At 28.4% G+C, this 26,507-nt stretch overlaps 4 protein-coding genes across 4 annotated transcripts; 3 read left to right on the forward strand and 1 right to left on the reverse strand.

Annotated features, from left to right (window-relative positions):
• Window positions 1-1,260: 1,260 nt before the first annotated feature.
• LOC123306224 (E3 ubiquitin-protein ligase MARCHF5) lies at window positions 1,261-4,693 on the forward strand. Its single transcript, XM_044888154.1, has 4 exons — window positions 1,261-1,390; window positions 2,135-2,519; window positions 2,815-3,002; window positions 4,254-4,693. Exons 2-4 carry the CDS (start codon window positions 2,172-2,174, stop codon window positions 4,579-4,581), a joined length of 864 nt encoding a protein of 287 aa, XP_044744089.1. The 5' UTR covers window positions 1,261-1,390; window positions 2,135-2,171; the 3' UTR covers window positions 4,582-4,693.
• Window positions 4,694-8,354: 3,661 nt separating this feature from the next.
• On the forward strand, window positions 8,355-9,250 carry LOC123306225 (2-aminoethanethiol dioxygenase). The gene has a single exon (XM_044870507.1). It carries the CDS (start codon window positions 8,400-8,402, stop codon window positions 9,174-9,176), a length of 777 nt encoding a protein of 258 aa, XP_044726442.1. The 5' UTR covers window positions 8,355-8,399; the 3' UTR covers window positions 9,177-9,250.
• Window positions 9,251-10,836: 1,586 nt separating this feature from the next.
• On the reverse strand, window positions 10,837-11,541 carry LOC123290379 (60S ribosomal protein L37). Its single transcript, XM_044870527.1, has 3 exons — window positions 11,461-11,541; window positions 11,113-11,248; window positions 10,837-11,021 (listed from the first exon to the last, which is right to left on the reverse strand). Exons 1-3 carry the CDS (start codon window positions 11,461-11,463, stop codon window positions 10,885-10,887), a joined length of 276 nt encoding a protein of 91 aa, XP_044726462.1. The 5' UTR covers window positions 11,464-11,541; the 3' UTR covers window positions 10,837-10,884.
• Window positions 11,542-14,954: 3,413 nt separating this feature from the next.
• On the forward strand, window positions 14,955-25,451 carry LOC123294018 (putative protein kinase C delta type homolog). The gene is made up of 4 exons (XM_044875083.1): window positions 14,955-15,044; window positions 24,365-24,594; window positions 25,031-25,232; window positions 25,299-25,451. Exons 1-4 carry the CDS (start codon window positions 14,955-14,957, stop codon window positions 25,449-25,451), a joined length of 675 nt encoding a protein of 224 aa, XP_044731018.1.
• The last annotated feature ends 1,056 nt before the right edge of the window (window positions 25,452-26,507 follow it).

The raw sequence follows: 26,507 nt of genomic DNA on the forward strand, positions 1-26,507 counted from the left end.
AAATATTTTATTTGCAGTTTATTTTTAAAAAATGTATCCGCTATTAATTGATTGGTTTTTTTAATTTTTCGTATTTGTACGTAATATTTCCATTTATGGAAATATTTTTGATAAATTCGAAAATGATAATGAATATTTGCACGTAATGTAAGACGTCTTTTTACTTTTATTTCATACCAGTATTCGACCAATTTGTCAAAAGAATTCTTTGCCAGTTTGTTTGAATAAAATTTCGTTGCTTGTGATGGTAAAACTCGTCCAAAATGTTTGTGCAACAGGAAATATACATATTTTCGTTTGATTATTTTTGTACGTATAATATTGATTTTCTTTTGGAAAATGTTGAAAGGTATTTTAGTATGATTTTCGTTATCCATACTCTTATATTCTATTAAAAAACTATTATCAAAGCAATCTTTCTAAAAACAATTTTATTTTTTAGGGACTTGTATCAAATAAATTACAATTTTAACAATTATCCTTACTGGTTAGGACTTTAAGATGCCAGAGCAGTTTTTGAGGCAGTTGATTGGATAAAATCACTATTGAAAGCTAGGGCTCAAATTGGGCTGTGATGCCATATATTAATCTATCCGCTACCCTAATTCATACCACTATCTTTCAAAATTTCGCACATATACAAATTTTTATTACGATTTTAGGGATAAATACAACAATTTCGTGTCCGGAAAATCCTTGAAGAATTTATGCTTGAATAAATATTTCAAACAAAAGTTGTTTACTCTACATTTTATTAATATTTGATCTGTTTTAAGAGTTCGGAACCCTATTCGAATCAATGTCGCACTTAAATTTGTTAAAAGTTAACATAGCAATCGAGCAAATAAAGCAATTTGTTTGAGAAGACAAAAAGGATTGTTCCTTAAAAAGTGGATGATTTTCAATCAAAAAAAGATACCCACATAAATACAAACATATTCATTTTGAGCGGGAGACAAATTCGTAAAAAAAGTTCTTAAAAATTTTCAAAAAATTAAATAAACAAAGCCTACTGATAAAAACTATTTCCAAAAATTATTTTAGATTATTCTCGGTGATATTAAAGTGACTTTGCAAACGCTTTGATAAATTTCTTTTTTTCTTAAATAAAAATTAAATATACGTATTTAGGGGAATCCCGCTCTTATTATTGAAAGTAACAATAGTACCAATAATTTATTTAAAAAAGTTCCTACAAAGAAGAAAATTAATTTTCATTCATGACATTTGACAAATATTTATAAAAATTTCTGGTTGTACTTTAAAAAAATAATACATATTCACGCTTGTTTTACATTTTAATTATAGTTTTTTGATGGATAAAAGGTTTAAATATGGATTAAATTCGTGAAAATGGAAATTATTCATGAAATATATTTAGTGACAAAAGGTAAACAAATTTGTATGATTCATTATTTTATGAAATTGTTGTAATCGGTAAAATTTACAAGTTAAAAATTTTATGCAGTAGTCACGTTTTGTACTCAAATATAAGATAAAGTATGGACCAAAATCTGCCTTCTCGAAATTTCTAAATTGGAAACTTGTCGTTATAAACTGTTTGTTATATTTAACTAAACAATTGATTTTATATTTAAAGGTATTACAAGTTTAGATAATTCACTTTTCATTTAATAACAATTACTTCGTAAATTAACACTGTGAAAATTAAACAAAAAACCTTGATACGGCGCTTTTTATTAATGTTGAAAATGACCTAGCAAGTTCCCTGTTTGATCTTAGTGGTTCGGGGTCAAAGTTTTTGAAATAAGGTTTTTTGAAAAGATTCTGACGTAATCATAATATAAAATTGACAGTATAGTTCTTCGATCTAAAAGTATTAAAAAAGGGTATTGAGGCTTCAAATTCCCCTTGATACAGCGCTTTTTATTAATGTTGAAAATGACCTAGCAAGTTCCCCGTTTGAGCCTTATGGTTCGGGGTCAAAGTTTTTGAAATAGGGTTTTTTTTAAAAAGATTCTGACGTAATCATAATATAAAATTGACAGTATGGTTCTTCGATCTAAAAGTATTAAAAAAGGGTATTGAGGCTTCAAATTCCATCATTGTTTCTTTTCCAGCTTACGCTGGTTTTAATATTTATTCTAAATTCGTGGAATTATGTAATTTGTAGAATAATTAAGCGATAACAATAAAATCAAACGAAAACGATGTCTGAATCACGATGTTGTTGGGTATGTTTTGCGACCGAAGAAGATGATCCAAATCAACAGTGGGTACAGCCATGTAATTGTCGTGGCACTACCAAATGGGTCCATCAACAATGTTTACAACGATGGGTCGATGAAAAACAGAAAGGTGGTGGAAATAGTCGTGTCGTTTGTCCACAATGTCAAACGGAATATCTAATCGTTTTCCCTGATATGGGATTATTGGTTATGATTATGGATACTATTGATAGTATTGTATATAAATTATGTCCATTTATGGCAGCTGGAATCGTAGTTGGTGCTATTTACTGGACGGCTGTTACATATGGAGCGGTTACTGTAATGCAGGTGAGATATGTTGGGATATTCTTGGATTTTTCTTAATTATAATAATGCAAGAGATCGATTCAATTTAAAGCTTGCCACGCAATTTCTAGTCCCCTAAAAGAGAAATTTCGGCAATGCAAATTTTTTTAGGAAAAAGCTCTTAGATACGACCCTGATATTATTTATTTAGCCAAAAAGTACATCGTAAATAAAATCAATTACAATAATTGTTCAAGCATGATGCATAGCTTTCCAAATTTCCAGCCATTCTTCATTTACATGACGAAATTATACATACAATTTTGGTTGTTTTTAGGTAATTGGCCACAGCGATGGTATGGCTATAATGGAACAAGCAGATCCATTAATTTTATTAGTGGGTTTACCAGCGATTCCAATTGCATTAGTTGTTGGTAAAATGGTACGATGGGAAGACACTGTTTTGGCACTAATTCGTAATTATTTGGTGCACGTTCCTTTGGTTAAATATTTACTTCCGTTTCAGTAAGTTTTTCTGTTTTGTTAGTGATTTAGTAACCTAAACAGAGTGACCACAAACCGGGGAATTCGAGATTTATCAGGGAATATGATGATTGAAAGGGAACAATTAGATAAATCATTTTTTATTTTATTTAATTTTACGGATTGTGTCGTTAATGTTTATTTAGAGTAAAAAAAAAGACCAAAAAAACTTCTGTCGACCAGATGAGTCTTTTAAACCGAAAGCCTTTTTAAAAATAGATCTTCATATTGGATAATGGGCGGTACTATAAAAATATTCAACAAATCGTTAAATGGATCCGTTTTTCGCTCTTTCTGAAAAAACTCTCTCTAGGCCAAAAAAACCCTGTATTTCTTAAAAATGATTCATTATGTATATTTTATTTTTTCAAAATTTTCGCACCCACAGGAAAAAAGAGGTAGTGGTGCGTTAAAAACTGTCACCCGGTATATAACTTTCTAATCGGGTATCGTCACGTAATTTTGAGAGTTGATTCTTTCAATCCTGGTATACGAAATTTGAAATCGATTGGAAATTGGTCGCTTTGTGAACTCGAACCAATATTATACACATTAATAATTGATAACTGGGATTTGTAACCCGTTAACTGGTGATAATAATTCGTATTCATTAAAACAGAAGGTGGACCCGCTTTAAGTAGTTTCGATTTAGACTACCAGATGATAATGTTTGTACTTAGCATTTTTTTAAGGCCAATTAAAATATTCAAATAGGGTATTCAACTATTTTTGAAAAAGTACTTCAAAATGTTAATTTTGCTAATAAAAAGCCACGCTTTCTTGCCAAAAACTTAAATTAAATTTTAATATGGGTATCACTATACGAAATAACACAAATAATTTTGACAGATATATTCATAGACATCTGATTATAATAAATATAAATACTTATTATCTATGTATACATTATACCCAGCTGTCTACACTGAACTAATTGATGGTCTATGACTCATACCGCTATGACATCACAGCAGGGCTTAGCCGCGTTTTAGATCACGTGATATACAGTTTAAAAATTACGATTTTTAATTTTAATATTTTAAAATAAAAATGTACTTTTATGACTCGAAATCAGAATATTTAAGTATATTTTTACATAAATTTTAACTTTTTTTCACATTTTATGATTTATTTTTGACTAACGATAATACCCTATTCAAATCAGATAATAAACGCGACGCCCTGTAGGCATGTATGGGGGTTTTATATACACATTAATTTAAATTGTTTTAGAATTGATATATCACCAAATGAAGCAATACGCAGTGAAGATATTCCACCAATAAGTGATCCAATATCAGCAACACGTATATTATGTGGTGCCTTGTTATTACCTTCAATAGCCGTACTATTTGGACGTGTATTTTTTGAATCAGTACGATCGAATTTTCATCGAACAGTGTTAGGTGGTATGACATTTATTGCAGCCAAAGGTTGTTTGCGTATTTACCATAAACAACAACAATACTATCGACATTGTAAACGCCGTATACTTGATTATACTGCACAAAATATTGCGGCATATATGCGTCATGGTAACAGTGCTCCTACTTCTCCTTAAAAATTAAAATAAATTAATAAATACACTAAAAGAATATTTAATAATTTAATTTAATAATTAAAAAAAAATAAATAAATAAATAAACTTCACAATTCACTCATTCATGATCACATATTAAAAAAATATGAAGGTGTTTCATTTTTTTTTTATAAATAAATAAAATGTATAAAAATATTGTTAATTATTAAATAGGCATTTAAATTAGAACATTACTCAACTTCTAACATTTCTATTTACGCCTTTATGTAGATATTTAATTTTGTTTTCATAGAAATTATTTTTTATTAAGCATATTATTGTTTTCAAAACTGAAGCGACTCAACGTTGTACATGACTAGATTATCAACAATTAATTTTATTATAAATACAAAATTATTATTAATTTTATTCTAAATAGCAGTATCGTGACGGGAAACAGTTTTGTCAAATCTGCAATCATTTTTTAATTGTTTTTTTTTTTTTTTACAACTAATATGAATAAAAGTCATAAAAACATTTTTTGAAACTCAGTTGACTTAAATTTAACTGTCAAATTAAAGAATCAACTGCTGTTTAAAACCATAAATATAATCTCAAAATTTGACTTTTTTTTTTTACAATAAGCAACGCAATATCAATTATTATTTGGATTATTAATAAAATAAAACTTATAATATATATTATTTTTTATTAATATTCGATGGCATTTAATTATGATACCATTATAAACTAAGTTTATTTCTTTGAGATCAACTGCCAATTATTGACAAACCATTATTTTTCGGCGATATGGAACAGAGACACTCATCAGAGTTCATGTAAATTTCTCTATTTTTAATAATCATATCTTTTAAACGGTACGGTAAAAAAGTTTATTTTTTTTCTGTTAACGTAAAGAACTATGATCTTTTGAATATATTTTAAAAAATAGTGAACTTCGATGCTGCTATACTACCTTAAACGTAGAGTGTGAAAACTGTTTTTACCAAAAACTCTGTAAAAGTTTTAATCGTAAAACAAAACAAAATTTCGTGGTATAACAAATTTTAACAAAGCTGTGTAAAAACATACACTTCAATACTTAAAATGAAAAATATATAATTTTGGGAGATTTCTTTTATAAAAACGTTCGGTGGCATTTAAAATAACATCTCTTGCTTCGTCGATTTTTCTTGTAATCGTAAAGAGCATATTTTAATATACTCTAAATTATGACATAGCTTTAAATTCTGTCCTTGTTATATAAAAAAGATTCGTAATCAAAAGGTTGAAGTGAGAAGATGATGGTAATCAAGAAGCTCAACTTGTAGTATTAAGTGATAAAATAATCTCTAGTTCTTGTTAAACAAACTACTTAAAGCCTTTTATTGTTTAATCTTGATACCAAAATTGTATCCATCAGAGGACCGTCCGTCTGCCACAGAATATTTTCGAAATTTTTGGAATAAAATATTTATATGAAGCACAAATACAGACAACAATGACATAGCCTAGAAAGCTTCGAATTTTCAATGTTAATTTTCTAATTTTTAGAAAAGGGGAGGTTAGAAATAATCTTAAACTTAAAATGAGTGTTGAGTAGTGTTAAAATATTCGATCATGTTTTAATTGGAGAAAATGTACAGAAGATCAATTAATTTTAAGATCCGTCATATATTGCATTAGACTTTTACCGCCTTGAATTTTATTGTTTTCTCGTGAGTCGTACGTAATTGTCTAAATACTCCAGCGATCGACCAAGACTAAACGTTAACAGGCTATATTTCTATTTCACTCTCGGGAAATTATCTAAAAGAATTATCCCGAAGAAGTTTCTTTAAAATGTGCCATTATATCGATGTAGTCTATTTCGATGCATGGGTAGGTCGGTGGATTATCGGAAAATCTGCATTTAATAAAAGTTTTTAAAACACCGATTTTGATTTGTTGTAAATGTTTTACGCAATTAATTGGGTGGTAAAAAATGTTCAATATATGATGGGTCTGCAAGTAATAATCTAGTTTACGTGATAAGTAAGATTGGTTTATTTTTATGTTTCTCATTTATGAGATTTTTTGAGAAGTTAATATATTAATTTTTGAGTCAATAAAATATATTTTTCAAATATTTGCATTGTTAATAATAAATAAAAAAACAACATATTTTCAATAAATAATTTTAGTATTGTTAATTTAATCGTTGATGATACCTATACTTTCCATAAACTCGTTCTGGAATAAATTTACCTGCTGATATGAAGAAATATATACACTCAAGCGGGAATCGAACACACGGCCTTTAGTATACTATACAAATACTATCTTGCAGCCTTGTACCCATGAGATAGTAATGTGATAATATGTGTGAATATTTTTTCGCTATCCAGTGTCCTTATTATACAAGACGATGAATAGTTATTCTCCACTTTTTATTTTGATAATAATTTTCCCGAATTACTCCGAACGGATCCAGATAAGATACACGATGCCGATCTTGGACTTTTTATTTACTCGATTACTTGTGGATGTGGAATTACGGTTTTTGTGAAATTATGTAACTTATTGGAAAAGTGGATCAACGTATTAGATAACCAATTACTAAATTAAAATTGTCTTAACTAAATTTTTGTGGAGGAGATAATAGAGTATTCCACTATTTTTGAAAAAGTACTTCAAAATGATGATTTTGTTAAGAAAAAGCCACCAAATATTTATTTCGGAAAAATACACACGCTTTCTTGCCAAAAACTTAAATTAAATTTTAAACCTTTTTTAAACTGTCAAAAACGCGGGCATCCAATTTGATGACGTAATATGGGTATCACTATACGAAATAACACAAATAATTTTGACAGATATATTCATAGACATCTGATTATAATAAATATAAATACTTATTATCTATGTATACATTATACCCAGCTGTCTACACTGAACTAATTGATGGTCTATAACTCATACCGCTATGACATCACAGCAGAGCTTACCCGCGTTTTAGGTCACGTGATATACAGTTTAAAAATTACGATTTTTAATTTTAATATTTTAATATAAAAATGTACTTTTATGACTCGAAATCAGAATATTTAAGTATTTTTAACTTTTTTCAAATTTCATGATTTATTTTTGACTAACGATAATACCCTATTGTTCCTTTCTGGACCTACACTTGTTACTGTAATCTTTATCCTGTCCTATGAGGAAAATAAATTTAGCTCTACTCCGTCTACCATTTTACGTTACAGAATTTGGATATACTGACAAACTATTTGTGCTTATATGATTTACGGCTGTTATGCTATGGACTTTCAAGCGATAAGAAATGATGGTAAGTAGAAGCTATAAATTTTTCTAATAATAAATTGGAACATGCGACACGATAACTTGGAATATTTCAGCATTTTTTGGACTTGAATAAGCACATTGAATTTAAACATTGATTTTACATCCTAAACTTTAAGAAAAAGTATTTTTCGGTTATTTAAATCAGTTTAGACATTCAAATTGCATTTCTCTTATCATCGCTGATATTGTATGTATCGTAATCTGTAAACTGATAAATATCGCACTCAATCAGGAACTAATTAGCTACCTACCTATAAAACATAAAAGATATGAGAAAGGGCAAAAGTGCAAGCTTGTTATAATAAATTGGCTGAGTTTTTTTAATTTTAATTGTTACGATTGTTGTTGAATTAATAAAAAAAAATTAACAAATAAAAATTTGTTTGAATCAAAGATTATTAAATGGTAGCATGAATAGATACGCTAGTGTTTATTTACAACAAATAAACCTAACCTAGAATATTTTCTAGAAAACCTCTAGTAAGTTAATTAAAAGACTTTTAATTCTAATAATCATGACTGCAAATGCATTTATAAATGTTTTAATAAAACAATCTTTACGAACATTTCGAATGGTCAATTGTAATCCGGAATTATTCACAACAAATTTACAAAATTTAAAACATCTTATGGACAATTTAACCAGTGAACATGTAAATCTGGATCATAAATTTCAAATTGAAGAAACATGGAATCGACCTGGAAAAGCTCCAATGACTTATATTCAAATCTACAATGATCGAACGATAAATGTTGGAATTTTCATTTTGAAACCAGGAATGAAATTACCGTTACATGATCATCCATACATGTATGGACTATTAAAAGTAATTTGTGGCAAGGCAAAAATTGAAAATTATTCAATAGAACCAAAATTAACTGAAAGAATTACACAAACGGCAAGTTCTTCGTCCTCGGGATCAGATGATTATGATCTCAATCGAAAAGAACTTGTAGCGAAACGAAATCCTGATATAGTAGCCGATCATACATCAGAATGTTGTGTTTTAAGACCTCTTGAACGAAATTTACATGAAATTGAAAGTATCGATGGAGCATGTGCATTTTTGGATGTGTTATCACCACCGTATGATGTGTACGTTCCCGAATATGGGCCTAGAAAATGTTCGTATTATAGTTTGTTCCAAGAACTTGAACCAGATATATTTCATTTGCTAGAAATTGGTTCACCTCATTGGTTTTGGAGTGATGAAGCGCCGTATAAAGGACCTAAGTTACATATAGAAAATATAGAAAGTGATACCGAAATTGCTGAGCAATCATCTAAGTAGCTTATACAATTTTAATATTATTTATTTTTATTTAAAAATATTTTTATATAATTTTTTTTTAATTTATTTATTTGTTGTATAATTGAACGAATGTTAAAGCAATAGAAAATAAAAGTGATTTATTTGAAAATTGATTTTTTACTTTAAAAAAAAGTACGGATATGATTGTTACAGGTGGCCTCATAAACCGGCCGTGACTCTTATTCTGACGCCATTCAAATTATTAACTTCGAAATATAACGATGTTAAATATTTTTTCTTAAATCAGATCGCCTTTATATCAATACAAAACTTAAAGTGCCTTATAAATATTATCGAAAATAATAAATGAGAACTCTAGGATATATCGAAATAAATTTCGATTTTTGCCCCAATTTCCTAGATCAGTTTTTTGTATTTTTAAAATACGTATTTTACTAGCACCACCGGTGCAGTCCGCCATCAAATTAGCAAAGAGTAACATTCATAATAAGAGTAATCACTAGCTAATTCTTACTGATGATGACTACTTGGTAGTCGAAAATACGTATTTTAAAAATACAAAAAACTGATCTAGGAAATTAGGGCAAAAATCGAAATTTATTAGAGTGCCTTGATAAGTGGTGTATGGGTTAGTCTTTTTGTCTAATATTTGAGATTTTCTGAAGATTGGTTGATGAACGCAATCGCAGGGTTAATCAAAAACCCACACATCCTTGCTAACTCACTTCATTAAAGACATGACCACCTCGTGGACAACGGATTCGTAATCTACGCAAAAAATGCTTTAATTTGGTTTTTGACATTCTAGGAGCTTTTATAAGAAAAGTTAGATACACAATAGTGTTCGAATATCTTTACCTTAAATTTAAAATAGATTTGAAAGAGGGCCAAGCAACTGATATGATGAATACTCGTGTCTCGCCCTAATATGTATAAAATCATGTCGCCATTTTATCTGTTCAGCATTTTACATCGTAATTCGGGTGGAAAACATATTTGAAGAAAGAATAAGTCTTAGAAATTCAAATTCCTAAGACTTTTTCAGAATTTCTTAGACTTATTCTTTCTTCAAATATTTTTCCCACCAGGGCGTGAGTATATATGACACCAAGGTGTAATGGAAAGGTAGAACACTGGTTAGTCGTTACTTAGAATGTAAATGTTTTTTAGAGGAATTATTCCCCAATTGGGCCAGAGGTAAAACTCATAATAGCTTTTCCAAAGCTATAGTTAAGTACCTATGAAACATGGGATTAAATTTTAATTTTAGGCAAAGTTCGAATAAAGGACATTTCTTTAAACTTTTAAATGGCCTTAGACGATACAAAAATGTAAAATCGAATTGAATGATTAACTAAAATTCAAAACGGTACCAAAAGTGAGAAAAGAAAGTGACATAATTTTGAACGTTAGTATTTTTTATGGCTATTCCACAGCTAGAGTCGAATTTACAAAAAAATCCACAATTTCAGATTAATACGGCCCAACTAGCTCAGTCTGAGGATCACTGGTTAGACACTTGACCCACAATTATGTGCGAATATTTTTTCTGTACAGGCTTGCTAGTATTGAATTCAGACTTACCTATAATTAATTTAAAGCTTGCGTTACGCCTTTGAAATCTTATACATTTTCTGAAAGAGAATTCCCCATTATTGAAACAAAAATATACGAACAATTTTGAATTTTATGTTTTATTAATAATTAATAAGTTTATACAAAAATTCTATGCAGATACTTTTCTTGGAGCGGGTTTACCACCTTCACGGAAACCATTACGGAAACGACGCCTTACAATCTTCAAGAAACGCATACGACCGGTTCCAGTGGTCTTCCTCCTTTTAGCTTTAACTGACCAGTTATCTGAAAACAAAATGCCAAAATTAGTAATGTATTCAAAAATTTGGAAATATGTACTGTAGTTATTAGGTTATGAAAACTATGCTCAACTTACATGATCGTAATTTTGCTGATGGATATCCGCATTGTGCGCACTGTGATTTTTGGATGTGATACGATGATCGCCCACAACGCCGACAAAGCGTATGGGTCTTATTCCGACGTTTACCAAAACTTGATGTACCCTTCGTCTAAAACAATACACAAAATTTCACGTTATTATATTGTTATACATAACCAAAAACTTAATGAATCTCTTTGGATTTATCAAAAAACACATTAAATTAAAAAAATATTGGCTGAAAATCATATTAAATAATGAAAACATCAAATGGAAATCACAAAAATTGAAATATTTTTTCAGATTAAACTTATTTTCACAGATTTTTAAATAGCCACTCACCATGTTGAACGAATGTTGAAGGGAAAAGAAACAGAACTATGAAGTTGTTGACATACAGCACGTAGCGATATTGCGATATTAAATAAATATATTCTCTATGTTCAAATTATGTATCATAGAGGTAGTGTATTCAAAAGCGGGAATATTAAACAAAATAGTTTCTTTCTAACATTATCTCTATTTTTTTTTTTACCAAATTACAAGAAGTTAATTTATACAAATTATTATTTATTATATTAACCCTAAATTCAGCACAATTTATTTTCCGAATAATAAATGTAATAATTACAGATTAAAAAATTTCTTGGAAAAGAAAATTTTTAAATCTAAGATTCTACACCATTTTAAATTGTATCATTTGTTGTACATTCTATTTTGTATTGTAGCTTGTATTGATTGATAAAAACAAAAATGTACCAGAGGAGTTCATAAAATCATTCAATTAGCTCATTTCTACCTGTTTAACTATTCGCTCAATAAAAACATGGCCTTTTTATAAATATAAAAAGGAATTAAAAATTTTAACAGCGTATATATGAAAACTTTGAGTTTATGCGCGAAAAAAGTCGTTTATTGAGTCGTGGATAGATTGGATTCTTTAAAATCTATGTTTTAAATAGGAATAATATATACAAGAAAAGTTGAAGAGTCAATGTTAAATAAATTAATAATATTTATAATACACATACAATTACGCTATTAGGCTTCAAATTGTATTGTAGAGAAATTGTTTGTCAAATTGTGGAGAAATATTCGAATTTATGATTACCGTGTTATTTAAAATAAAAGATTCTTTTAAAGGCTTAATACAGCGCAGACCTAATCTCAGAAGAGACGCGATTCTTACTGGGACATCGTTTATAATCCGTACATTTCATTTGTAAAACGTCGTAAATATTCCAGCATAACTGCGACTGTTCTGGAACATCCAGTATGTAAAATTACAATTATTCTAATCCAGAACGTAATCCATTGTTTTTTTGTTGTTGTTGTTAAAACAATATTATCTTCATTTCATAGTAAATTAAGTGTTCCGTATCAAATTTATATAAATTGATTACAACCTCGGAATCTTAATGATATTCATCTGCCCGTTTTCTATTTTATTAAGAGACTATATTTGTATCCTTTTCATAAGAGCAGACTTTTTTTGGGCCTTAAAAATTATTTTAATACGCTTTTACAAAATAAAAATATAAGGTTTGGAATTACCAATACGATTTATTTGCATTCTAGGTGTAGTAAACTTGATAAATTCCCCATTCTTTTGTAGAATATTTAAACTTAATACACTTGACAAAGCTATTTTCTTTCGTTTATTGTACTTTATTGCATTTTGCAATAATAAAGTTAAAACACCCACGTCTCATTTTACTTACATTCCTTCACCAACTTGAAAATAGGTGATAATCTTCAAAAGGCTAAAAAGTAGTCTCAAGAATTGCATTACCTAGGGGCCCCGACACCCCGTCCTGATCTTGTCCCTTAATCATGAGATAATTGCACGTATTGAATCTGCTTTCATCTTACTTTCTCTAGCAGGTAATCGCCCCTTCTTTTCTATTGAGCACCGCTGGCTAGAACTCAGAGTCCCGCGAATTATTGAGCCCCCTAATTGCTGTAAAGTCACTTCTAGCTTGATAAATAGGTCACCGCAGATTATATATAGGCTGAAGCGAAAATGATAGTTTCCGCGAGTTTAAAATATACTGGGACAGAAAAGATCTCCGAGGATTGAGAATGTATAATTATGTCTACGAATCTAATTTGCTTTTAGTATTTAAGGTTCGATTCGTTACCAAGCAAAATGAGAGACAGAAAAGGGGAGCGACTATACAGAGAGAGATAGGGAAACACAAAATTTGAAATTATTTCGGATACCAAGTATGTATGAGTGCAAATCCTACTGTTTTTTTTGCTAGCAATCGTTTTCATTATAACTAGTTATACCAAAGACAGACAACTGCCTATGGACCCTGATTTTGATAGAAGCCTCTGAGGAAAGTGAAAAGGGAAAAATATAAAAGACTAAAAAAAGCAAGTTATTTACGAAAACTATAAAAAACAAGACACCGTCTGATTTTCAAATCATCTAGGAGCCTCGGAGAATTGAAATTGCTTAGGGGCCCCGAAATGGATTAATCCGGTTCTGCCAAAAGATCTAAGCTGCAGTATGTGATATAATATAATTTTATGTAGATGTAGATACTTTTTACTTCATCTCAAGAAATTTGCTTCGTTCAATAGCACCTGTGTGGTAATTTCTTCTATTAATCAACAATTTGCAAATTTTATTATTTTTTTGTAGGTAAAAAACTACTAATTTGGATGTAAAAATTGAAACAATAAAAAAATGAATCTGCAAATCTAACGAGCAAAATAATGTAGTAACAATAACACTTGAAAGCAAGTGTGTATATCTATATATTCGTCTTGTTGGAAAAACACAATTGTTTCAAGTTTTCAAATAAATAGATCTTTATTTTAAATCGAAAATTTGTTAGAAATAAATCATAAAATTAATTTTAATAAGAATTTTTAATATATATATATTTATAATTTTTAATATATGAACACATATATATATATATTATTCCAGAGAAGATATTGTAAATAAGTAACATTCTAAAAATAACAATTTTTAAGCGTCAACACTATAAACATACCAAACAACATTTTTAGAATCTCGACAGTTCTGATTTTCTGTGCTGCTGTAAATCCCACGTTTAAACCAAATAGTTTTTCAGTGAAAATTTTTACACACACAGAAAAATGTGAAAAAAAGTTAATATTTTTAATTTAAAAAAATTCTTGCATTTTTTATTTCAAAATAAATAATATAACTTAATTATTATTTTTTATACTAAAATTAAACTGTTTTATTATTATTTCATTTAAAATGTAAATATTTCACTTGTGATTATTGCTAATCTGATAACAGTGTTTGAGTAATGAATGCGTTAAAAAACATTACGAAATCGAGCTAAGAAAACTGAAGGCATTGTGTTGAGATTGTAACAAAAACTACTATTCTCATGTAATAATTTTGAAGATAATTTAAAAAAAATGTAAATAATACTAAAAAGTCGTAACACAGTTTTTAAAATTTATTATTAAATATTTTTTAATTCGAGAAAATTCAGAAAAAAAAATGTAATAAATATTTTTAAATAATGTAAATAACTTTAAAAAAAATCATCTAGTTGGAAAATTTTCAAAAATTAACTGTTGTTTCGTGAAAAACATTGAAAAATCATCCATATAAGTCATGTTAATTTTAAGAAAAATTTTTAATAAAAACACCAAATTTATAAAAAACAAAATTATTTGTTGTAAATATAAATCAAAGGTGGATTGATTTTTATAACCATTCGGTTAGGGTACAAGGTGTTACAAGTGTATTTGTGCGTGTTTGTTGTGTGTTAGGTATGTGTATATTTGTGATATATTTTTTTATAATTTTATATAAATAATAAAAAGTTTTGTGAATAAAAATGATGTTCTCTGGGAAAAAACGTAGTACGAATTCAACGACAAGCAGTAGTTCAAGAAAATATGATCGTAATCGTGCTAGATATTATGAGGTAATTTTGTTTGGAGAAACTTCTTTCAAATTCTATATTTTATAGCCCATAATTTAATAATCCAAAATTGTTTGTTATTATTAAGAGAACTTCCATGTTTTCTAAGGTTTAATTTTTTAATCAGGATATAAGAATAATAATTTTAACGATACTTTTACGAATTACTATTAAATATGGATTTTAAAATATTTATTTTGGGAAAGCATATTAATGCATATATACTGGGTGGGCCATTTTAATCTATGCATCTGAATATCTCGCCCGAGGCACCACTCATTAAAAAATGACCTTAACAAAAATTGTAAAGTTTGATGGGGGGACACCATGTTCTGATATCAGATTTAATCTAGTTTTTTGGGGTTCTTTAATAGTCCAATTAGATTTTAAACAGTAAAAGATAGAAAAACACTTTAAATTAGAAAGTTGACATTCATAAGAAACTATCATTATTCATCTAAACTTTAAGCGTCTTTTTTTTCGATTAAATGCAATAATGGCATATTTTTAAGTACAAAAATAATAATACATAAATCTCAGGTGAGAAATGTACTTCATCCCCACCTAAGCTCAGTAAGAAAAGAAATATCCGAAATTCAGCTGTCTTAAAATATACTCTCGAAAACGTTAAACCATTAATAGCTCTCAAAACATTAATTTTGAATTTTCTATCAGTTAAATAAGTATGGTGGGAACGCAAATAAATGCATAGTACATATTAACTGTTTATATGATATATAATTTAACTGCGCTTCCACCATTTATTTACTGACTGAATATAAAGATATTGATTCAATTTTAATATTTCATTTGTAGACAAATAGGAAAGCTTATCTCATTATTACTGGTGGGAAATTCATATCTCGTTATTACGGAAATATAAATTGGATACATAAATCCAAAAGTGTCTTTATATGTTAGTTACCTTTTATGTCAAATTCTTAACCCCCAAACGGAGCTCTTAAACGGATGAACGGATTTTGATTTATGTTTTGTTTGAAAGGTAATTTAGGCGAGAGTACTCTTGGCTATGTTTAAATTGTGAGTTTAGGGTTCTGTACCCGATAACAACTAGAAAAGAAGGGATGATCTTCAAACGGCTGAGCAGATTTTCTTGAAACATTGCTAGAAACACTCTCAATCAAATTACCTTTCAAAGACAAATAAAATCAAAATCAAAATTGATTCATGCGTTTAAGAGCTACGATGAAACAAATGAATTCATCGAGAGTTTCTTTAAATTTTTTATTTAATATTAGTATTAAAAAACTATGTCATGTAATAAACCTTTCCCCGAGGTAACAGCAATGCTATATTTATTTTCAGATATATCACACCAAGGAGGTAAAAGTGATTCATGAACATGTAGGTTTCTTGTAGGGAGGCATGTTGTTTTTTTAAATCCAAAAGTGGTTATTTCTGAATTCAAGCTGATACACTGTTTTATGACAAGGACATTGTTTGATGAAGGGCAATTTTGGTTGAATGGCTACGTGAGTAAGCAAAATTTCCGCTTTGGAGTTAAGAATAATGTTCTTTAATTATGTCAAAAATAGTACACTCATAAAAATTAACAATTTGGTGTGACTTGTGATATGGACGTGTAAATGAACTATAGTTTTTTTTTTAAAGAAATTAGCATTGCAGTTACCTCAAAGAGGCGGTCATTTACATGAAATCTTTTTTAAATAAAAACTGAATAATCCATGCAAATAAATTTAAATGTAAATTCGATCATTAATTCATCATTAAAGGGTCACCTATAGTCTTGGAGTCGAAAATAGACAAATTTTTTTTACACAAACGCGTTAAAAGTAGCATATTTTTAATAAAAGCTCTAATTTGAAAACCATATTGAAAGTAAAGTTGAATGTTTACATCTAGCTTCCCTCTAATTCAAAAAATTTTAATAGGCTCAAATGAAAGAGCTCTTTTCAGCGAGTATTCAAAACGAACCGAATTACTCAATTAGAACCGGATATATAGATATATAGAACAAAGGATCATATTGATGTCTTATACCGCTTTGTTTTTATTTCAAATTAAAATTGTGTAACTCCAATTTGGTCAATCTATATCATAGTAGTTTTTTTAAGAAAAGAATTATACATTAAGGACGTTCATTTACCATCTTGTTTTAATTAATAGAAAATTAAAGAAAATTTTAAATTAATAGAAAATTGAAAAATTTGTGAAATTCTTAAAATTTAGATAATAATTTTATTAACTAGTAAAAGTTTCTAATATAGTTATCGATATTATTTTTGAAAAATATCGATTTATATTTTCATTTCATCCCATGTTAAATCTTGTTTTTAGTCACTTGTTTAAAATTAAAAAATTCAACGAAATTAATTCGTCAATAGTATATTTTTTCTTTCTTAAATCATTCAAAAATCATTTAATCTTTTATATTTATATATCAGAAAAGCCTCGCGAATGTACGCCCTTAAAAGAATTCGCGTGTATGAAGTTGCAAAGAACAACTAGTAGCAAGCAACTAGTATGTCTATAAAAATTTACTTTAAATATTTATGATTGCACTTTGAATAGCCAGACTTTTTGTGGTAGCAGCTGTTATTTGCGTGATTAAAAGCCAAACATTCTTTTGATTCGAAAACCTATATAATATTATATCGATTCGATATTATATTTATATATATTATAAGAAACGATTTGTGTTTATTATTGTTTTTAAAAATACATTTTACAATATACAGTATGTTTTTAAAAACTTTTATTTAACTAGCTCGGTTTTCTGTATCAATGAATATGAAATAGAGTAGAAGGTCGCGTATACAGGAGTGTATGCCATTTGATATCTTCTTCTTGTAAATACTACTATATTTACAACAGAATGAGTACATAGCTCATAACTCAGAGGTCCTTAGATCAAAACTACGCTCTGCTAACAGAATTTTTTTAAACAAAATTATGGATGTGAAGAACGTTTATGACTGGTGCCAATTACAGGAGGCGTTGAATCTCGTATACTCTTTTTTGTCATTGCCAGTAATTGGAGGCTTTTCCTCTATCTTATACTCTTTGGTCTGTCTGTTATTCGTTCTGTTACATATACAATCAAAATTTCGATTAATTTTTAATTGAACCAGAGCGCTAAGTGCTTTGAAATAGCGCATTCAGCTTGAAATTTTATGACAAGACCACACATGGTACCTCATGAATAAATATACAAATTTTGAAACGTATTTCTTGAACAATTTTAAGCTGAAAACAAGTTCTACACTTTTGTCATGCTCAATAGTTAAAAATTTGCGAGAAAATTTAAATTTAAGGACCGTTGCAAAAAAAATGAGTGTATGAAAATATTTGAGACTTACGTTTCAAATTTTGAGGGTGGATTTTATTAGACATTGAGAAAAATAGACGAAAATTAAGAGTAAAATTTTTCGATATATACCATAGTTTTTTGAAATATTGATTCTAAAAATTTAAAGAAAATCACATATAGAAGAAATAACACAAAAATGCTATTCATTTCATCACTTTAAATATATTTTATGGAAAAACGAGTGCCGCTTATTACAATTTTCTTTATAAAAAAATATTTGTCATGTTTTTAAGTAATGAATAGTAGTTTTCCAAATTAATCTTAAGAAAATTAGCCTTGTTACATATTAAAGCATACCTTTAAAAACACTTCAATATATTATTTATATGTTAAAGAGAAATGAGAAATTTCAAATTTTGTGTTTATTCCACTTAATTTGTCTGCGAAACTATCGGGACCGATTACTCGTCAAGCCTCATCATTAATTATTTTTTCGGACACTTGTTATTTACGGATTTTGGAGAAGACTTTATTTTAAACAAATCATTACATTTTCGTTTTCCGGAAGAAAACAATCAATTTCTATGATAATATTTAAAAATAGATATAGTCTTGAAATGAGAACAATTCTCGTTAAACGGATAAGGATAAGGATGGTAAACCTAAGTAATAAAATTTTAAATTTCACGTTTACCTTATAAAATAGAGCATATGTTTTTATAAAATTCTAAACTTGTATATAAACTGTGGTATTCGCTTTTTGTGTGTTTGCATTTCGATTTTTATTATAATCAAATAGTTTTATGATTATTTCATTTGCGTTGTAGTAAAATACATTCTTTTTTCTAAATCGTATACGTAAAACAATCATATTTTATATTTTATACAAATATAATATAATAAAGAATCGATATGTTAAGACCAGTATATAATTTTGGATAATGTACGAAAAAATATACAAATCAAGTTCTGTTATGTATTAGTTAATGTTCCTTATTCAAAGTTAATCAATTTTGTTGTTGAACAGAAACGACTATAGTTAAAGTATTGTATGGTTGAAGAAAGATAACTACATCTACAAAATTTTAAACAACACTTCGTACACTGTATTTTGTATGAGAAACAGTTGAGTGGTACTGTAGAGATAAAAATACCACATTATTTCACTACAAGCTTATACAGAGTGCCCGTGACTCAATGGTCATAATAAGAGTGTATTCTCTGAACAATTTTAAGTGGAAAGTCCAAAATCCAATAGTTAAATAGTTATGGGAGCTATTAAATTTAACCAATAAAGTAAAGACATGGTTGAGTTACGTAAAAAATGTTTTATTAATTAAAAAAGCTACAGCTGATGTAAATTCAAAACATTTTCGTATTTTATTCAACTTTCTAGCTTCAAAATTGTCTGAGATATACCCATTTTTACGATAAAGTACTTTTTTAAAATGTTAATCTACTATTATTGTAGATATTAATACTTATCGTAAACAGTGGTATATTATTTTAATTAATAACTTTACTTAACAATGTCTTTACTTTATTGGTTAAATTTAATAGTGCCCATAACTTCTGAACTATTGGGCTTTGGACAGATGTATATAAGGCACTTTCGATTTAAAATTGTCCAAAGAGTACGCTCTTAAGCTATGTCTTAAGCTTACTGTACATATAATCCAAAACATTTTTACAAGATTGTAGGAAATCAACAACCTTAATTTACATGGCTTGTTTTGAGCATTTTCTTCAAGCAGTATCCAAATTCAGGTACCGATGCTAACATATACGTACAATATGTATGTTTTAAAGTGTTAATGAAATGTATGTAAAAATAGTGTTTATATTTTAAGATTGCAATCATCAATGCTTGTTTTAAAATACACACATTTCAAAAATATATATACAACGCGAAAATCTATTTCAAAAATAAAAAAAAATCACAAACACACATTTTTCAGTGTCACGCTGCTATTAGCTATCAAATACCTACGTTATTCGAATTTTGTATTATCGTAGTCATCTAGACAATTCGACTGAACTTATGTTTTTTGGATTCTCTATAATCGAATGGATTTTAGGGCTATTATACATTTTGACAGGTCATTTTAAAAAGTTTACAAAATTTGAGAGTCTAATGTAAAGATCGCTTCAATGATTTGCTTAATCCTTTTCAAAAAATGTTCCCCAAAACTTTCATTTTCAGTATACCCAGAAAATTTTTAATTGTTCCATACAAATGAAGTTTACGAATTTATTAAAACTTTCCAAAATTATCTTTATATATTACTGCGAATGAAGATTTAAATGAATTATTAAACCTTTTTTTAACTTCCCGCTAAGAAAATAGGGAAGTTATTGTTTTCACCCCGTTTTGCCAAAATCGAGTTTTCATCAGATCTCGACGTTTTAAGGTGTCAGGAAGCTTCCCTGACTACTTCCGCGAGGGTGTCTGTATGGCTGTATGTATGTATGAGTGTGTGTGTGTGTGTGTGTGTGTGTGGATGTATGTAAACCTCTCATAACTTTTGAACGGCTTGTCCGATTTGATCGCGGTTGGTGCCATTCGAAAGGACTTGACCAAACTTAGATTTTGAGGCCCGTTTGGACCGATTCGAACCATTAGATTTCGAGAAAAACTGGTTTTTAAGTGGTTTTTTTTGAATAACTTGTAAACGGCTGTATCGATCAATGCCAATAACTAATCAGCTCTCAACATCAAAAAACCACGTCGATCACCACCAGTCCGCTCAAAATCGGTTGATTCGTTCGTGAGTTATCGTTGACGAAAGAAAACCCAAAAAAGGGTTTTTTCGGAATAACCTCAAAATTTTTTGTTCTATCAATTGAAACTTATAAAGATTCTTCATGAAGCTTCAAAAACTGCGTCGAATGTCACCAACCGCGTGAAAATCGGTTTATTCATTCTAAAGTTATCGCGATTTGAAAATTTAAAAAATAGTGTTTTATCAAACACTAAGATCACATCTAATTACAATAAAATGCGAGTGGATATAACATCAGAATAGATAAAATTTTTTACACGTTATGAGTCAATACTTAGCGGGAAGTTACAGGGATGACCTGCAGGGTCAACCGTTTTCCAAATTTTTTTTTATAAATAATGTGATCCGAATTGAGTTTCCTAACTTTTATTTTTAAAAAAACACACAAAATAAAATTATCTTAGTTATATTCTTATTAATTGAATATTAAGTATACTCCATTTAATATGAAAAATGAGCCAAACGACTTCTTCTGGAACTTCTGCAGCAGTTTGTTCGTTCTAGGTAATTTTCTATAATTTTTTGCAAATTTCGGAGCGTTATTTTGACTATAACTTGGCGAATATTAGCTCTTAGGTGCTTCAAGTTTGAAAGTTTGTTGATATAGACTTGACTTTTAAGATTATACTCTCTCATGCGTTCGTTAAATGTTGGAAACTGCCTAAGGATTTTATCCAAACAAATTTTTGACTTCTTGCAATTAGAAAACTAAAAAAGGAAATTTTACTGTACAGTAATAATAGTCAATATCAAAAGAAAATTGCAATAATCAATTTAAAGAAAATAGGTCGTGAGAAAAATTTTTCAAAAATGTATGTCGTAACATTTTATAAAAGTCAAAATTTTCTATATTTATATTGTAATTAGAATATTTGAGTGCAAGTGTACTTGTCTCTTTATCGATACATGTATATGTCACCGAAATAATGTAAGAATCTTTAGTTTATAATAAATCTAGGAAGATTGTAAACTAATAAATATCCCAGGTAATTTTGTGTACGATATTTGATTTAAGTTTTAATGTTTAAATAACATATTTTCAATTTAAAAATGTTTATAAATTACAAATTAATTTTATTTAATTTCACTTTTTATTTACATTGAGTGAAACGGAGCCTGGGTTTGAGCAGGACTTGTACTGATAAATAACCATAATTTCGATAAATAAGTACACACAGAGCTGCAAAAGTATTTACTGGACTTAACTATTTAATTAAGCTATAGTTCTAGGAAATCAACCATCTGATAAACAAAACCAAAATGCTAAAAATATGACATAACTGTTTCCTTCCTTCATTTCTCCACAGCGATCACGTGATTTATAAACGGTGATATATTAAAAAAAGGAATACTTTAAATAATTATTTTGTTTAATTTTTGTAATTTAATAAATTTTTGAGACATATTTCGTAGACACTGTCTCAAAAATTTTCAAGACTGTAAGACTAAGCATCGATTGGACAATAGCCTGCATTATCGTTTATAAGCTAACGGCCGAAAATCTTTAAATTACAAACTGACAGTTAGCCATTGTTAGTTTATAATCCTACCGAAAAAAGCACGTTAGATTGTAAATTTTATTGTTCGTTCATAATCCATCGTCAGTTTAAAATCTGGCTAGATTTATTATAAAGTAACGATTCTTAAATTTTCGGTGACATATACATGTTTTTAAAGCTATGATGGACACATACGTTACTTAATGAACGAGATATGTTTCACATTGCGTTTAAAACAAAAATTTTAAAAGTAACATTCACAAATACAGGGTGGATCACTAAAATGTTACGCATAGTTATTATGATACAGTGTAACCTCGATATGACGAATATTAAAGTATTTTGAAAAAATTCGTTATATCAATCGATTTAATTATATTAAGGTTTGGATCGCTAAAAGAGCCATTAAAGGACATTTATACTTCAAACTGAATTCGTAATTGACAAAAAACAGAGGACCACGTTCAATTAGAAAGTTGTTCGTTACAAAAAAGATCAACATTTTTTTATTGAAAACCAACTATGTCCGACTATGTTTGATTGAAACATTTTTCTGTATTTAACTCTATCCTACAAGAAACTTTTTTAAGGTGGCTAAAGACTTATGGAACTTATGTAAAATTTTATTTTTGATCCCACCACCGCCTGAAAAAGGTATGGAATAGGAAAAAGAGTTTTTCCCAGCAATGGGTTAAGCGAAACCAATCGGTATTACCAGTTAAAGGCTTTGTAAAATTATTGTGAAATTACAAAAGCATTTTTAAATATAGCACCCGATTAAGATTACGGTCTAGTTGAGGCGTGTCTAAGCACGGAATATTCTTTAACTAAAAAACATAATATGTCATATTTAGTGATACTAGAGAAACTTTTATATTTCACAGTGTTCGCGTTAGTTATATGCAGTTCCTGGGTCATTTTCTTTATGTAGAAGTTTCTTTGGCAAAATTTTTAATGCATTTGAATGGGATTGAGTCGAGAAGATTAATTACTGATTCACTTCTACAAGAAAATTACATAGACTTTGGAAAAAATAACGAAAATATAACTCTTGTAGTGTTAAAATCTTAAGCTAGTGGGTAAAAAAGACACTCATTCGGTTTGAATATGTAAAAAAGTTAACACTTTTGTGGACCTTACTGTATAAGAGAGATACTTATTAAAAGCAATATTTATTAGAAAAATATTTGATTCACTTGAAATTTTATTTATAAATTTTAATATTTTTTAAAGTGGTTTAATAAATGTTTTTACAATAAATCTATTATACGAGGTCACCATATTTTGTATATTATATAGGTTAGTTTCTAAGTGAATACAAGGAATATTCGCATAACGCGGTCCCCTTTAACATAAAAAAAAATTGCGATCGGTATTCATATAATATTCGTGTTCTGTTTAACGTTACTTTTCATTGAGTTTGCACAATTTTATTATAGTTACGTATTACAAGTTGCCTATTTAAGAAAAAAACAGTTAATCGTTATAATGCGAAAAATTTCTGATTTTTATTCTGTTTTAAATAATATTCAGAAAATTGCTCACTTTCAAGTTTTTTGCATTGATTTGTACCTGTTGAGATTATTGTTTTCGCAGGCACCAAAATGTTATGTTAAATGGAAAAATCATTTTAAAATTACTCTTCGTTTAACTCAAAAACAAAGAAAAACACCACAGCTCTTACAAATTACGATATTAATTATATACCTGTTATAAAATATTAAACTAGAAATATTTTTGATTTAATAGAATAAACCCCGAGGGACATCATCTGCTCGACAGCATCGAAACGCACAATCTCATAGACGAGATTTACATGAAGATGACACAAATTTATCGCCAGCGACATCCACAACTGCATTACTTAAATCCTCATCAAAATCATCCAGTATAGAAGTGGATCGTAATTGTAGTTCCGATGAATTTTTATCACGAGGTCGAAAAATTACTCGACGTCGAGGTGCTATTAAGCACTATAGGTAAGAACATAAATATTATTTGTTTTTGTCAATAAAGCTAGAATAAAAAATCTTTTCGTAATACAGCTTCAAGGTTTTTATAGGCTTTAGCTTTTCCTTAAAATATAACCACGATAATCAGTTTAAACTCGGTTTTAGTTGATATTCAATAAATAGAAGGGTATTAATAAACCATAGTTATTTTCAATAATATTGTTCAAATGTATGCATGAACTACCCAATAAAAAATAGCCTACTTTTTTAATGGTCTAGTCATTCTACAGACCACTGTTTTGTAAAGATTTAAGCTTCGCTATGTCAGCTATATTTACAGCTTGAAGTCATTTGCGATTTTCCCAATAGCTAAGAGATGAAACAGGGTTTGAACTCCCAAAAGTTATGTATAATTTTAAATAAATAAGTTTAAATTCTTTGACGAAATCCATTTTTTTTTTAGAATACATGAAGTTAAAGGCCATAAATTTGTAGCGAAATTTTTTCGACAACCAACATTTTGTGCCTTTTGTAAGGAGTTCTTGTGGGGTTTTGGTAAACAGGGTTATCAATGTCAAGCATGTCAAACAGCCGTCCATAAAAAATGTCATGAGAAATTATTGGGTAAATGTCCAGAATCTGGAATTAATTCGGAAAGTACAATTGTAAGTTTCAACAAAATTTCTATAAAACTTTAGTATTTTAATATTGAAATGTATTTTTGCTTGCAGTATTTGCGTGAACGATTTAAAATCGATATGCCACATCGATTTAAAATGCATTCGTTTATGTCTCCAACATTCTGTGATCATTGTGGTTCTTTATTGTATGGTCTATTTCGACAAGGTTTAAAATGTGAAGGTAAATTTTTTAATTTTACTTAAAAAGGAAAAAATGAACTTAAAAACAGAGGTTTTTTTTAAACCCGTTTGAGGCTAAGCAAATTTTCTTTGATTGATTTGCAATCTAAACGATACCTATTAAAAATACATGCGTTTAAAACAAATACATAGATACTAGTTGTTTCAACAACGAAGTTTTTTTGTGATGTCTCATCATCATTTGGATTACAAATAAATCTAAAATTTACGAGCCTCCAACAGGCTATAGTTGGAATTACTCTATAAAAATTAAGTTTTAATAGTACAGGCAATGCACATTACAACTATGCATAGAATAATGCATAGACTGTATTCCATACGGACTTTTTTAATTTCACAATACAGAATTATTTGTGACAAGATTGCAAACATTTACAAAGCAATCAAAAACATTATTAAACTTTTTTTTTAGAGAAACTGAAGTTTTTGATACCAGTTGATACTCGAATGCAAAAAATTAAATGAATTTCATCCAGATTTTATTAATCATGAATTTAAAACAGAAATATTCGACCGTCATTGACCTATTCAATTTATTTTTAATATAGGCAATACACATTGCGTAACTATAATGCTGTACGTACATACCAATATGATTCGTTTCAATTTGATTATCAAAATTTTATTTGAAGAAATTCTCAAAGATTTTTTGCCAAATTTTTTTAAAAAAAGTTGCACTTGTATGCGTATTTGTGAAAATTATATTTCGATTTTCAAAATTTGTATGTTTTATTACTTAATAGACTAAATACTTGAATGAAAACAAGTAATGATTGATTAATTTATTTACGTGTTAATTAACACAGAGATTTTAATTTAATATAATTTCAAATTAAATTACAAGGTGATGAAATAATTTAAATACAGGTAAATGTAATACTTTTAGATCATATGATAAATTTATTTTTCTTATACCCCTTCCCTTCAATCGTCTCGTGTAGAAATAATTTCTGATTACCAATCAATAAATAATGCAATTAAATTGTTCTAATATTTGAAATAATTTTTAATAAAGCACTTGCCAAAATTTCAATCAGTGCTGTATATTAGAAATATTTC

Source organism: Chrysoperla carnea, chromosome 1, assembly GCF_905475395.1.
Source record: "Chrysoperla carnea chromosome 1, inChrCarn1.1, whole genome shotgun sequence".
NCBI lineage: Eukaryota > Metazoa > Arthropoda > Insecta > Neuroptera > Chrysopidae > Chrysoperla > Chrysoperla carnea.